At 37.0% G+C, this 16,542-nt stretch overlaps 1 protein-coding gene across 2 annotated transcripts in view; it reads right to left on the minus strand.

Moving 5' to 3' along the window:
* nAChRa4 (nicotinic acetylcholine receptor subunit alpha 4) overlaps positions 1–16,542 on the minus strand; it is a 40,322-nt gene that overhangs the window by 7,863 nt on the left and 15,917 nt on the right. The window contains 5 exon segments of one of the 2 annotated variants that reach the window (NM_001109919.1): positions 3,859–4,005; positions 5,677–5,813; positions 7,482–7,650; positions 12,025–12,140; positions 15,496–15,676. In NM_001109919.1, the coding sequence (NP_001103389.1) occupies positions 3,859–4,005; positions 5,677–5,813; positions 7,482–7,650; positions 12,025–12,140; positions 15,496–15,676 (750 nt within the window). 2 annotated transcript variants of the gene reach the window in all.

Below are 16,542 nucleotides of genomic sequence, written 5' to 3' on the forward strand. Positions count from 1 at the left end.
GTCCTGGCAGGCGATGCTCGACTTCTGCGAGTCCACCATCTCGCAGAAGGAGGCGGCGGAACGGGAGAGGGAGAGCTCTTCTTCCCTCTCGGCGCCGTGCCGCCGCCGTCGGGCCGGGGGTCGGAGGAGGGCGTTTGTCCAGCTCCAGCCCCTATGAGGAGGCAGTCTCCTCCCGGTGATGGTCACGGGGCGACCTAAGGGGGTTGAGGCTGCGCCGCACGCTACCGTCACTCTAGCGCGCTGGCACCAGGAGGACGGGACGGCGCGTCGGCGGCTGCGGACTGCGATGCGGTCCGCATTTTCGTCGTCGCTGTCGTCGCCGAACATACTGTTGAAGAGCAACCCGGTCGGCGGTGTATCGCGTTCCGACCCGGCAGGCTGGTTCTGGCCCAGCGGGGTATCCCGGAACACCAGCGGCACCGCCCGGGCGGCCTGGTAGGGCCGCCGTACCGCGGAGACCGACGTCGTTGGTCGTCGACTATCGCCTCGACGACCCGTCGGTCGGGCGTCCTCGGGGTGGCGCCGCGTGTCTGGTTGTAGTGTTGACCGCGGGAACCCCCCTACTCTGAACGGGTTCTGACCCCGGACGGAGATCGGACGTCGGGTGTAAGAGTGCAGGGGAGTCGTTTAGTGGGTGGGCCCTAAAATCCTTGGGCCCGCGATCTGCTCTCAACACCTGCAGATCGTTGAGTCTCACATACCCCGCGCGCCCCCTAGGCGCGGGGACCTCGTAGGAGGTTCGGCCCCCGGCCCGAAAAAAAAAAAAAAAAAAAAAAAGAACTAGATGTATAAGCCTGTGTAGATGACAACTTAGAGTCAAACTGCCTTTTGTTGGCAGCCTTGGGAACCGATGACGTGCGCTCTAATACTTTTATGTGATCACGAACAAAAGACACTAGATCTACAAACAATGGTATTTCGCATCCCTTATTATTTAGGCGCTGATAGGATTCAAACGCACGGGCAGTGTCTGTGTCTAATTTTTGAAGCGCTACATGCAAAAATGTAAAATCCGATAGGTCATTGACCTTCAAGTTTTTTAAAGCGGCTACCGACGATGCGAACTTGTCCAAAAATAATTCTAAATTACTAGGCTTTGCAGAAGAGATAGGTTTAAATTCAAATAATTGATCTAAATACGCAGTAGCAGATAGACGTTTATCTTCGTATTTGCTATTTAATAAATCAAAAATTAACGAATAGTTTTCGGCGCTTGGAGTAATTCCCGCGCATATGGAACGAGCCCTGCCGGTTAATTTGCCTATCAAATAATAAAGTTTCTCAGAGTCCGTTAACGATGTATTATTATGTACGACATTCCGAAAGCTAGAGATAAACAAAGGCCAGTTTTTTATATCGCCATTGAATTCGGGAATTTCTATTGGGGGTAGTTTCGGAATCCTATGATGACCAGCCAGCGTAACGTGATCCCCCGTTTGCGATTGCGATTGTAACCTTTTGGCAGCTCGTTTCACGCAGCCTAAGAGATCTTCAAACGCCGTAAGAGGTTGATAATTAACTAAATAATCGGGATTAGCCTTTAACTCCAACAAGATTATTTTATCGAGCACACCTTCAAAATCTTCACGCAATGAATCTACTGTTTCAAAGTCGCACAAAAAAGCGTCAGCGTTGAATGACTTTGAATCCATATCTCTAACTTGGCTAGAAATGCTTTGCATGCGGGAGAATATCCTATCTCTTTTGGCATATAACATCTTTAAATTAGTATCTGAAGGTGCCATTTTAAGATAAACGTAAAATAAATATTTCAAATTAACAAACTAACGATATTCGAAGCGGCGGGAAAGGTAAACACCTACCTACGAGTACAAATTTATGCGAATAGTACAAATGTTAATAAATATTTTATAGTAAAACTAAAGATCATATTCGAAGCGGCGGGTGTTATTAGCACACAGGAATACGCTACTACCCGTCGCCTGGCGTTTCCTATCTATCGCCTTTTACGATATCCCAGGAAGAGGCGGGAGTGGTGCTATTCTACGTAAGGTGCCCGACACCACACGGGGAACCTACACTGAATACTTAAAACTAAATGTATGCGGCCGGCTCGAGGCGTACGCTCGACCGGTGATCTAACAAAGAAACTACTATTTGCAATAACCGATAAATATAAGAAACGAGAACGCGGGTTTTCTATCTACCTAATTTGATATTGTAAATAAGGAATTGTAAGAAATAATGTGAACGAAAACGATATTTAAGACGAAAGCAAGAAAAGCGATATTTTTTCGAAGTACCTACTTGGTACGCGGTTCTAATGATATTAGGTAAATTAGGTAACCTAGCCAATGGTTGGCGCTGATTTAACACGAATCCGGCTCGTTTGGACCATAAAATGTAGACGCGAGATGAAAAAACTACGAAAATATTTAAAATTTGGTCGTTGCAAATGAAGGACACAGACTGCGGGAAGAAACGATAAGAAGCGGCAGTTCTGCGTTAAAGGAAGGATGCACAATACCTTTATGTAGTCCTTGCTGCAGACTCGTACCACTCCGCGATGAGAAACACCAACGATTTCACTTATTTACGTATTTAACATAACAAAGACACGAAGCGCGCGCGCGGTTGTTCAGCCATATTTTTTCGTCTCGATGTCACCACACGATCTCGCTCGCACGCGTCCGTAGGTAAAGTGCCGGAGAGGGATGGGACAGGATTTGCAAAACCAAATTAAAATGTTGCTATTTTTCGAAACCTAAAACTAACTAAGTTTTAAACCAGCGCAACCACATAGTGATTTTATTAATGGGCATATCGGGTTTTGTACTATAATTACTCATAAAGTTCTACATCGAATTTGTACTTTTAATACTTTTACTGTCCACTTGATCAGCGTACATTTTTTTAAAGGACATAATTTCGATTATCAGGCAATAAACAAAACTTAAGTGTCATCCTTTTAAAGCGCACTCAATTCATGCAGCTTAGAATTTAGTAATTGTGCAGATGAGGCAGCCGTTCTAATGTTTCGGTGGTTAATTTACATAATGCCCGATAAAATAGCGCGGCCATGTTGGCCTAATATACCTCTAGTCGGCTAATAGACAATCAGTCCCTCAATGAACAACGCCGAGCAGCTGTCCAAACCGATCATCCACTGAATGCCGTGCCTAGTAAATCAAACTACTTTATCCACTGAATATTACGTCTTTTGTGTTGACGATATTACGTTTATTACGTAGTAATTGTGAAATTTTATTGTATTTTTTTTTTATTGTATCTAGTTTAATCTATACTCTATACTAATATTATAAAGAGGAAAGATTTGTTTGTTTGTTTGTTTCGAATAGGCTCCGAAATTATTGGACCGATTTGAAAAATTCTTTTTCCATTAGAAGCCGACATTGTCCCTGATGAACATAGGCTACTTTTTTTAATTTTTTTTTTTTTTTGTTTCATGTGTGTTTTATTGTTTCCGAAGCGAAGCGAGGGCGGGTCGCTAGTTAATTTAATATATAATATCTAGTAGTGAATGCTCGATTTTATAACAGTCAATAATCGTGATGATTAATTTTGCGTGTATTATTGTTTTAAATTTTTACTTTTAAAGTTAGTATCTGCTTAATTCTAATAAATCCTCCAACAATGAAAAGTCAAGATTTCAGTTTGATATTTCTCAAATATAGCATGGTTTGTCTTAAATTATGTTTAAACTTATAACTAGCACTAAATAAGCGTTTTGAAAAGAATAATAAGACTTACTTACTACGTAGTTAACGAAAGATAAAATTTAAAAAGACTATAATATGTACAACTTCAGCTGAGTGGCCACAAAATAAAGCTGTATATTGTATCAATAAGACAAGTGTTAGTTTAACTGTGTCTCACCTCGTTGTATCGAACTTGTACTGGGGTCGTTTCATAAAGAGCAATCGGGGCAGAATGTGAATGAATACTCTTTTCACCCAAGGCGCCATTCGATGTGTCTGCGGTGACCTGAAGTGGACGTTGAGAACGACCACCGTTACGCATATACTAAAAAGAAATATTAGTCTGGATGATTGACTGACACAATACGTAGCCTGAAAAACGAAATGTGCATTTAATGTGGAAGTGTGCATTTTTTTTTTATTGCTTAGATGGGTGGACGAGCTCACAGCCCACCTGGTGTTAAGTGGTTACTGGAGCCCATAGACATCCACAACGTAAATGCGCCACCCACCTTGAGAATAAGTTCTAAGGTCTCAAGTACAGTCACAACGGCTGCCCCACCCTTCAAAATGAAACGCATTACTGCTTCACGGCATAAATAGGCAGAGTGGTGGTACCCACCCGCGCGGACTCACAAGAGGTCCTACCACCAGTAACACATTGTTCATTTAAATTTGTAACACCAATTTTCTAACAAACTTATTTATAATCTTGATACATAATAATATACATACATACATGAATTGAATTACTATTACCTAATTTTAACCTAATAGACAGATAATCTAAACACGAAGCCTGTTGAGAATTAGTTTCCTACCGAATAGTTTAAATACCAAACTATTGTAGAACAGTTTAGGTGACTTCGCGCCTTTCTGGCAGATTATCGTTAATTAAGTTACAAGTTGGACTTAATCACAGAAGCTGCGGTTAGTAATTAAGCTATCTCGAATAATGATTTTTAAGTTTTAATGTAAGCGAAGTAAGTGATATTTTAAGTTGAAAACAGCTACGTTAGGTTACTTTTTAATCGATATTATGTTAAAAAAGTCGTAATATATTAAACGAGAGTATTATGCACTTTCCTCGTTTATTTAAAAAAAATTAAATGAATAAGAATTTCGTAAATCTTAGATACTGAGAACCATCACATAATTGATTCACAGAGCTTATCAAACGAATGAAAAATCCTTTATCGTTAGTTCCAGGTTTTCATGAATTTATCGTATGTCATCGGATAACTGATCTGAGTGATAATGGGTTTCATTAAGAAAACTTAACAGCTGGTTTCCGATACAATAACAACCGAGTATATAAGTCTGCAGCTTGTCAAAATGCTCTGGTCAGTGGTAACTAAAATTTTATAAGCTTTGACAACATCGAAATACTCGCTAAAGAAAACAAATTAATTATTCGTATGATGCGCGAAACTATTGAGATAAAAGAACACCGTAATTTATCATAGAAATGAAAACACAATTAAAAAAAAAACAGTGTGAAGTGAAACGTAAAACTCCAAATTTTAATTATAGAAAAACAAAGAGCAATTAGTTTTCAAATATGCAATATTCAAATGTCGCCGTATTATTATAATTTTTTTTTTTTTATAATATCACCGTAGTCGTCCGTGACAACGAAAACTATAAGGTATTGGAAACGTTGAAAAATAATTAAATTGCAAAAAAAAAAAAACGCGAGACTACAACGTAAAAGTAGTTTTAATTACGTATTCTACTTTGATATAACGTAGAATAAAAAAGCCTTTGTGTCCAAGTGTAAGCTGGAATGTAATTTATTACAACTAGAGCATGCAACCTTGTTTCAGAACAAACTTTTAATTTATATGATAATGGGACGGGTCCTGTATCGCGGCACAGCGTGAGGAAATATTTAAATCCTAAAGGTAAAACCTTAATATTATTACACTTTTTTATATTACTTTATTTAATTTCTACATTATTATATTTTTTATCATTGAAAAATTAATTAACTTACCTGATCGAAACTAGGATCATGGCGAAAATTAGGTATTTTCCGAGCAGCGGTACAACCAGGGAGGTGGGAGGAATAATTTCGACAACCAAGAGGAAAAACACGTGTAGACTGATGAGTATCGATATAGACAATGTTACCTGGCAAAAAAATGAACTGATTACACCGATACGGAAATGATTTATTATACAACATAATTAATAATTGCATTCGATACGTTCAATTAGTATTTACAAATTTATTTTTGTTTTTTGAAACGAAGTTCCTTAAGGGACGATGCGGTGGGGTACCCCAACAGGGAAAAAACGTCCGTAACGTCAGATTTTTATTAGTAATGCACACAGTGCACGACTTAACTTTGTAATAACGTACAAAAAATAACATATTTTTATTATATATTTTTTATAAATCATTGTGAATAAAATAAAGTTGGTAACTTTGTAAAGTAGATTTTTTTTATCAATAAAAAAAACAATTAAAAATGTATACCCGAATAATTATTTTCTTTATACCTCAATTAGAACTTAAAATTAATATTTTTATAATAAGGGACTTCGTTCCTATCCGGTGTCCCACGTCACCACACATCTTTTTTCTTCTATGCACCAATCAAATCGTATTGAACATTCTAGTCACTCGTAGTTAATATTAGTGATATTACATTTTCTGTGTTAAAGTCATAGCATATAATTGTCGGCGAACATTTTACGAATCGTCGTAACGTGGGCAGACAGTCAACCGATGGACCGATGACATGGTCAAAGTGGGATGACATGGTCAAAGTGGTTGGTAAAGACTGGATGCAAAAGGCAAGAGACCCAAAAGAATGGGGTGCATTCGAAGACACCTACAATCAGCATTGGGTGGAAACGGGTTGAAGAAGAAGATTGAAGATTTTACGAATCTTATAAGCAATTTTTTTTTACCATTCAAATCATGTGTATTTTTACAGTATAAAGCAAATAAATGCTTATGGACGAATTAAAAAAACATCTCATTTGCGGTTTTTCATGGAATTTTGTACCTCGCGGTTAAAAGCAAGCGTAAACTAATAATTTTTTTTCTTTCAAATATCATCTATATTAATAAAAATAAAAATATTAATTAAGGAGTATTATGTAGTTTTTGATATTTTTTTGAAAATCCACAGCTCCAAAATAATTTTTAGATTAAATATTTAAAGAAATGATTTCCTAAAAACGGTAGCGCAAATAGAGTATAATAAATTTAGTTCTAACTTTAATTCTAAATAAATAAATTTCAATATGAAATCATTGAAATCCCACGCTAAGTTTCTATAGGCTCCTAAATTATTTTACATTTGGTAAAAGGGGGTCATTTTCCAGAAATTATTTTAATGTAATTTTTTTTAAGTTTTTTTTAAATTATTCACTGCATTTAGTTAATTGAAAAATGTAAACTTAAAAAGTACTATGAATAGCATCATCGTAACCTCATTTTCATAAAAGCTTTATCATTTAGTTATACTTAAACTGAGTAGCAGCATCTATTTGTCGACAAGAAGATCGATAGTCAGATAGTCTTTTTTCGAAGTAAGGACATGTTAGTGTGATCAACTGATTATTTTCAGAGTTGAGAGCTCACGGGCTACTAATATTAAAATACTATTCGAACCCACAAACAGATGCAGTAATCAACGTACGAATATCATCTTTAGACTTTATTATTACAGACTAGCTTAATCTTTTTTACGTAACCTACCTTGAGACTGCGATATTATTTAGCGAACGCCTTGCGAATTCTCATTTTAATTTAATCTTGTAAGATAATATTTAAGTAAGGCTTACCTTTTCCCCGCTGTCTGACGGCAGATAAAATGTTAGAACGGTTAGAAAAGATATTCCCATACAAGGAATTATAATGTTGACGGTGTAAAACAATGTTTTCCGGCGCATCGTGATGTTGAAAGTGATGTCCAAGTACGGCTCATCGCAACACGTGTAAAATTTTTCGTTCCTGCACCAAAAAATACTTTAGCTTAACCAAACTTGTATGTGAATTTCTTTGAATTTAAATATATTCATGTAGCTTTTAAAACGTTCAAGTTGCGCAGATGAATTCACGGCCTTCGTGGAGTAATCTGGTAACCGGAGCCAAAAGGTAACAAAACGTGAATAACAGTACCAACCTTGAGAGACATGAAGTTAATATTTGACGAATAAAAAAAATTAATATATGCAGTTAATAAAACAGGTTTAAACAGCAAACCGAAAAAACGATTCGAAGGGTGAAAGGCGACATTTATCTTTGTAATTAAATGTGGGTTTTGTTCGGTATTACGAGTAGCATCAACAGTTCGATGTTTTTAATTGAACTTCAATTAAGTTTACTCCATCCAAATAGCTGAAGAAGATTTTTTTGTTATGATATTTTTTTCAAACTTCAAACTTTAAATGGGTCTCCTCGCTTAAACCAAATAGCTTTTCACCCCTAGAATTAATTAATTATTTTTTTTACTGCTGAGACTACGGTAGCCAGCGACTTGGCTCTGCCCCTGGCATTGCTGAAGTCCATGGGCGACGGTAACCACTCACCATCAGGTGGGCCGTATGCTCGTCTGCCTACAAGGGTAATAAAAAAAAAAAGACTGGTCAAGAGAAGTTATAAAATTTCTGTTTTGTCATCGGTCTTTGATGCGAGTGCAAAATTTTCATGCTAATCAGACGTCTTGAAAATGAAGTTAAAAAATTGCATTACATAGAAACATACATACATACTAAGCTAATAAAAGCCTGTTAAAAACACGGCTGCCCTGCAAAAGAATTATAGCCATTGTAAGACGGTATGAAGTCTCAATTAGATTGTACAACAGTTGTCCCACCCCTCAATCCAGAACGCTTGACAACTTCGTGGCAGAAACAAAGTATATATCAGATTTACTTTTTTATAAACAAATTTTGAATCATTTCAAAATATGAATACATTTTACTATACATGATACAAATGTGAGTCGTAACTCCGAGTAATTTCACTAAGTGGCTCGTAAAACATCGTATGGAATATGAATATAATTTTATGTTTGAAGGGAGATATATCGTTTTATATGTGTATTGTATACTTTCTAATGTACGTAATGTAATGTTCGCAATGAGAACAGGGGATATAATAGCCCTAATAGTAAATTGCTAGCATTAGGCAGTTAAAACTATATTTTTTTCTGAAGTATCAGACGACAAAAAGCTTTATCGACCTAACCCAAATGTACGTGCCGGGTTTCGGAAATAAAATCAAACGTTGGTTTTGAAAACCTTTCGAATTCTTTACACGAAATTCTAAATGCACAGAAAGATTGTGCCAACTTTGTGTCAACTGCCCGTTATAAAACTACCTGTATACTGTATTTCTTTGATTCATTCATAAATTGTACAAGAATCTGCCAAATTTATGTAATTTGAAAACAATGAAAGTAACTTTTCTATTAAGGAAAATTTACATATCCATTTTGCAAAGGGAAAATGACGCTCAAGGCAATGCATTGCTGACTTTAGAGAGTTACTTTAGACCGCTCTCAGGGACTTGCATATATTATTTGGTGGCAAAAGAGGGCCAGTTTTCGTATAAAATAATTACGAATCGGCTTGCAATTATTAAGTATGTAATTATAAATTAATATATAAACTGTGTCATTTTTTTAAACTTGGTTCGAAATTAAAGTTGAGATAAATTGACAATATCTGTAAAGTAGGGGATCCCTCGCAAAAAGCAGGGCTTGACGGGGAAAAGCGTATACACGTAGTAAAGTGATGTCGATGCGAGAGCGCTCTAGACTCAATGGCGAGACTCGAACCCAGGGTTGTAAAACAATTGAAAAAGGAAAACGACAAAGTGGATTCTTCTTATGAAATAGGGAATTTATAGGGTAGAGTGCTAGGAGTTTCTCGGTATCCGTAAGATCTGCTGACCTTAAGAAGACGGTTAGAGAACACCTAAAATTTAACGGAAGCACAGAATCAGTTTTTTTTTGTAATTCAAAACAGCAGTTCGCCGCATGAAATATTATACATATTATATTTCGTACACGGTCTCCGTAGTAGCCAAGTTTCTTTCAAACTATTCCTATATCGAGTTTCGTCAAAATCTGTTCAGCGACTTGGACGTGAAACATTATTCGGGTTACTTCCGTATTAATTACGAGTAGTAGTTGCTATGTAACTACTGACATCTGACAGCTTAAAGTGAATTCTAAAAATATTTAAATTGTTTACACGACTTTCTTACATCAGCCTGTTTTAATGGAAATTTATTACTCATGTTTAGTTAGTTTTTTTCAATGTACAATGTACACCAGAACCTATTGTTTTAATCTATGTATTTAATTTCTAAGCACGCAGATAACTTTAAATTTCAAAATACTTTTTGTCTGTTGATTTATTTGAATTGTTAAATATTAACTATGTAACTTCTACACATTATCATTTTCTTTTAACCCACTTGGTTTCAATTGTCTACGTTAGATTTACGTATCATCATCATCATCATCATCATCAACAGCCCACAGTCGTCCACTGCTGGACATAGGCCTCTCCCAATCTACACCACTGAGCCCGGTCTGCGGATATTATTAGATTTACGTATATACTTTTGAAATTGAAGGAGGAGGATAGATAACTTTCATATATAGATAGACCTAATATTCTATTCTCCAGCTCATTTTATTGTCTTTTAAGACGTTTGCCTACCAACAACTATCTTTCGCCACGAACCGCATCACCATGGAATAAAAATACGCAGACGATGTCTCATCAAATGTATTTGCGACAAACAAATCTATGTTATTCAGTATTCTCATGCAAACTTTCTTTTCCTTTTCTGAGAAACAGTTGTAAGCTGACTAAAATCAATCAAATTGTTTTCTTGTATTCTTCTTCAACATCGCAGGCGAGAACCATCGTAACATTCATCTTTTTACTAACTGCTGCCAGTAGGACTATTAACACTGATTTGTTATGTATACGTGACCTACCTAACTATATTGTTGGTACATTTAAGTATTTTGTACTATTCGTATTTGATAAATAAATTGGCAACCTTACTTTCAACTGTTAAGTGATCAAGGATAAAATGAAAAAGCTTAAGACGCGCTTTAACTATGTTACGGTTGAAACTGATCTTGAAAACATTTGACAGGCGTCTCAAGCTTTATCTCGAAAAATACGGCACGGCATAAACCACTCTAAAGTCTAAAGTAAGAAGCAATGTAACGGACCTTTATCGATCTGTTTGCCGAAGGGTGAGTGAGTATCGTTAGTAGTATATACTACGGTGATACGTTTTTTTTTCTTTACCAATATTACATAAATATTATCTGTATTATATATATAATATTATCATTATTAATTAATAATATTATCTGACTAGTTTCCAAAAAATACTAAAGTAAAAAACTTTTCTCTTGGAGCAGATATTGAAATCCATTAAAATTTATAGTTAATTCCATTAGTTTTTTTTTATATATTTTAGGTCAAATTAGCAGTAGTCAGAGCATTAAGGTTGGCAACGATCGTAGTTATTTCTTAGAACCTAAATTCAGTCAGTGAAATCTATAGTTTTACATTTCTGTAGATTTTTTTCCCTACCTAATCTATGCTAGTCTATCTGCACACGATATACTGACCTCACTTCTTACTTTCTTGTATTTGGGTCATCGGGTGGAATTAACGGGAAGACTAATTTAGAATAATGATGATAACTATGGATGAAACACTAAGAAGCATACATTGTCTTCTGATATGGGCCGTGATATAGCCCCTTATTATAGATATTATGTAGAAGGGGATTATTCTTTGACTTCGTCGTTACGTGTATTTCAAAATCCGTAGTGGCGACTCTAGCACATACATATTCCTAATTACATTTTTCGGACATAGCCATAATAACATTACGTAAGTATAAATTGATATAAATTAACAATTTATTAATATGTGCCAAGTCCCGAAACGAAACAACGATGTTGTTGTATATGTGACTAGCGACCCGCTCTCGCTTCGCTTCGGAAACATTAGATTTTATTATTGATGGGCGAGTCCCGCCATGTTACGCGCGGTACGACAATAACTGCGGGTAACGCCGCGGGGCGAAGCTAGTCTAAAAAAATCATCAACTATCTATTAGTGAAAGTCTCATCAAAATCGGTCCAACCGGCCGAACCGAGATTAGCAGGAACAAACAGACAGACAGACAGACAGACATACAGACAAAAGTTGTAAAAAATGTTATTTTGGTGTATGTACCGTATTATATGCATGTAGTAAAAAGCGGTTATTTCAATATTACAAACAGACACTCTAATTTTATTTATATGTATAGATGTATAGATTAGTTTGTGCTGACCTGACTGCTGGTACTTCCAATATATCCCATTCAACTGACATGTAGAACTCGGAGAGGTCGACCCCGACTGAAACAACGTTGCTGCCAGCTTGTTCATCCATGTGCCGCAGGTCAACCTGCCACATACCAGCTTCAAATATTATTAACTGTACAAATAAATTCAACGTAAATACTTAATTTGAATAAATCACTTGTAATTTTAACCAGTAATTATAAACTCTGCTGATCTAATCGTTTGTAATGGGGCTCAAATATTGATGCCTACTCGTGAAATTGCGATTCAATATTAAAATAGTAAAAGAATAATTTAATCAGTCGAGGTAACATTGTTAGTGAACTTCTTCCGTGTTATGGGCGTTTAATTGATTCATTCGATAAAAATAATCGGGCCGCGAATGTCGCTGAATCATTTCATGATAGTTCTGACCGACTCATCGGAATTATTTTCTTTTTCTAGCATGAAATTTTCTGAACCGTTAATTCCGATGGGTTTTAGTCAAAAAAATTATATATCTTTCCAAATTTAACGAAAATGTTCTATCCTCGAACTTACGACAGTTCATAGTGGCCATCTTAGTAAGCCGATAGCTGTCAAATTTGGCACAAACACATATTTAGTCATGACATTTCACCAGGGAACGCTACACGTTTGTCTTTTGTGGCCTAGGATAGGTGACATGGATCTCACAAACATGTGGTTCCAACAGGACGGCGCTTCTTGCCATGCACGGGAAACATAAAATTTATTAGATGAGAAATTCGAAGGCTTCGTCATCTCGCGTGGTGGCGATATCAACTGGCCACCGAGATCGTGTAACTTAACACCGCTCGACTACTTTCTGTGGGGCTACGTCAAATCTAAACCATAGCTCGCGCTCTTCGTGAAATTACTTATATATATACATAATGTCATCGAATACCTTTTAAAACAAAATAGAAATTGTGGCAATGTCACTTAGATAGGTATTTTTATTTTATTTTTAAGTTCGATTGCTCTTAATGAAAAACCCTTTATATTGAAGGCTGCCGGTAACGTTATTAGTTATCTTTACCAATAAAAAATAGAAATTTTAATGTTTCAAGAACAGAACGATGTCAAACAAAATAATTGGGAATTATTAAACAAACATCAGGCCGTTAAATATATGTATAAAAAATGTATCAGTTTTGGTTAAAAGTTGCCAGTATTGAGAATCGCAAATTTTACAAGTAAGCACCTCATAATATTAATTTTCTAATATAATGTTCGCTATTTCGGTACAAATAATTTTAGGATAATAATACTTTCCTTTGCCTTAAAATAATTAATAATATAATTATTAAACACAAACAACAGACAACACATACTGTAATAAAATTCAAAATTGTTTTTAGTTAAAAGTATAAAGATTAATTTTATCATTTTGCTTTTAGGTTATGCAGTTTTATCTACGTAGTCTGCGTTTTTACGTATCACTAAAATGACTAGGCCAGTTTTAATCATTATGCTTAAAGATACTTAAAAAAAGTAACAAATATATTGGCACTTATCATATTTAGCTCAACGTAAAGCACTAGACGATTTATATTTATTCAATTAGGTATTAAACGATTTGTTAAAAAGGATTGTTACAATTGATACATGCATCCTGTCACACGATGTGTCGAAGAATCTCACACACAAAAATGGATGCTTATTGTTAGATATTTGATACCTCATATAAGTACTGTCAACATCGAACGCAATGACGATTTCATTATTAAGTATCTACTACTGTGGAAAATATTCTATCTCACAATGTCTTCAAATACCGACCTTGAATTTAATTTCATAAATGTACACTATGGACTAACCATGCCACAAAGTGTGCCAAGTTGGAATGTACCTAATTTAAAACCAAACCAAGACTTTTAAACGACATGGTGACATAACCATCTTCAATGACGAAATACCACAACAGAATGACATGCGAAGAAGAAACAACGCTTTAACACAGATCAATTGATTCACGTAATTCAACTGATTATTGTAAGGAATGATATCCTCAGTATCAAAAATATGACGGAATCTCAACGAATCTAGCTATTACTTCGCGTATGGTTTAAGCCATAACTTCGAAATAATTCTATCATCGGCAAACGACTCGCCAAGTATCTGATACTGAGGACCAAAACACCAGCTCCGCCGCGCCTATGTGTGTCGCGCGGACGCAGTGTCCAATGAGCTACGACCCTCAAGCTATTTATTATTTTATTTTATTTAGTTATTATTTATAAGTATTCCATGCGTTGCATAGACGAACAACAGTCATGACATGAGGCAGTAGCTACGTTCGAGTGCATGCAATGAGCGTCACGTCGACAGTGTTCAAGGACGTTGCGTCGACGAAACCTTCTACTACTCCCAGTATTGAGACTTATTTAGAATTCTGTGCAACGTTTTCGTTGTGTCTTCAAGAATACTTAGGTTTTTTTTAAAATGAATCATGCAATGGTCTGAAAGCGACACCGTTACAGCCGAAGGAAGTCGCTAAGGGAAAGGTATAAAATATGTATTATGATGACTTTACGCTCGAAAGTGTAGTGAGCAACAAGTGTATACATATCGTAGAGAATATTTCTTCTGTAATCAATTCCACGTGCTGTGCTTTACTTGTTCGCGTGTAAGGCATCATGTGAAGCTGTGTAAGAGCCACGGCCGCATTCTGCGGAGAGTGTCCGTTGTGATCGGGAATGCAAGTGGACCGGGACAAGCTAGTATCATGCATTGAATTGAGTTAGACATCGAATAAAGGAAAGCATGCAACAAGCTCTGTGTGCCGTGTGTGGGAAGTGTATGTGTATGTGTGTGTGGCGCGAGCGGAGCCAGCTATGGATTGGGGGTGAGAGATCCGACGATACCTCTCCACGCCTTTTAGGAAATGTTACTATCATCGAAAATAGATCCTTATTTTTTTTAATATTACTTAATTAATTGACATTTACTTTAAAAAGTCGTTCAGCGCGGAAAGGTCCTGTCGGAAGGGATCGTTGGGTGGGTTTGGAATAAGTGAAAGTTTGCATCCCATATCACCTGGCAACATTAATTTTATACCTTTCCGTGTCGAGCGAGGAAGGCCGAACGAACTAATTGGAATCGGCCCAGGATATTCTGGAGCATTCGTGGTCACGTACGTCGACATACCGCTACTCCACATACTTTAAACATCATCATCACATTGAAAAGTAGTTGCAACATGTCAGAACTAAGGAGCGAGTCATAGGCGGGGAGCGGGTACACACGAAAAGCACTCGCTCTTCGCCTCTACACTGCACCATCGTACAGTCATAATGTAAAAGTGAATTCAACATACCACATGGACAGAAAAGTAATACAATTACACCACGATTTACGTTCGAGCCAACAAGCTATTGCATGGACACCGGCCGGAACAGCGGGCCCTACTGCTACAGCCCGCGCGCGGCCCCAAGCAGCGTACAGCAGGGCGTCACCTTGAAGCCGTCATAAGTCCAGCTGCCTAACTTAAGCACACAGGTTTGCACGTCGTAAGGAAAGAACTCGACGTCGATCGAGCAGGAGGACTTATAGACGGCGGGCGGCTGCCACACCACCAAGCCGTTGTAGTAGACGGTAGCCTTCGTCATCAGCGTCACTTCGTAGTTGCCGTCGGCGCTGCGGACAAACAGAGCGGTCAGCGAGAGCGGCGAGAGAGCCTCGCTAATTACCTTGAATCCGTCGTACGTCCAGCTACCAAATTTAAGAACGCACGTTTGCTCGTCGAAAGGAAAATATTCCACATCTATTTCACAGGAAGACTTGTATATAGCAGGCGGCTTCCATTCCACAAGCCCCTGGTGGTAGATAGTCGCCTTGGTCGCCAATGTTACTTCGAAGTTGCCGTCAGCACTGCAATGTTAACGCAGGTTTACATGCCGATTCGCGGCTCTCGGTCCATTTTGATATGCTGCGTTTCATGCTGTAAGTGTAACTGACTAACAAAAATAAAAGATTTTATTAAAATAAATGAACCTTTGTATTATGCTCGTGTACTAAAATCGATAGTAGTGATGTAAGGCCGACCGCTAATGATATGGGAAGAGGTACGGAGAAAAAAGACAATTCACCTAATACTTGTGCATTAAAACTAGAGCAGTTCTTGCAGTTGAATTTTGTTAAGAGAAAATCTTTTAATTGGTTAACATAGATTTTTGGTGAAAATTCAGGTAATAAGGAAAAAAGTTATGCATTAAATTAAGTATCTAATATTTTTGAACCATTCATGTTTTTATATTAATACAATAAGAGAAATATGTTTAAAGTACACATTTAAAAGAACATCAATAATAATAACTTTAAGAAGAAGAGTTCAGTAAAAAGGAGCACATTAGGTGGACGACCGGGCAGACTTGTCGAGCGAAAAAGAAATAAGTAACGATTTCTGTAACGATAATTTATCAACGTCCGGTGTTTGTAGGTGTCACGGCAGTGGAAAATGAATCGCCACGTAGAATTATTTCTTAGCATGCCGTCACTACTTT

This window comes from Bombyx mori, chromosome 9 (genome assembly GCF_030269925.1).
Source record: "Bombyx mori chromosome 9, ASM3026992v2".
In the NCBI taxonomy this organism is placed as follows: Eukaryota; Metazoa; Arthropoda; class Insecta; order Lepidoptera; family Bombycidae; genus Bombyx; species Bombyx mori.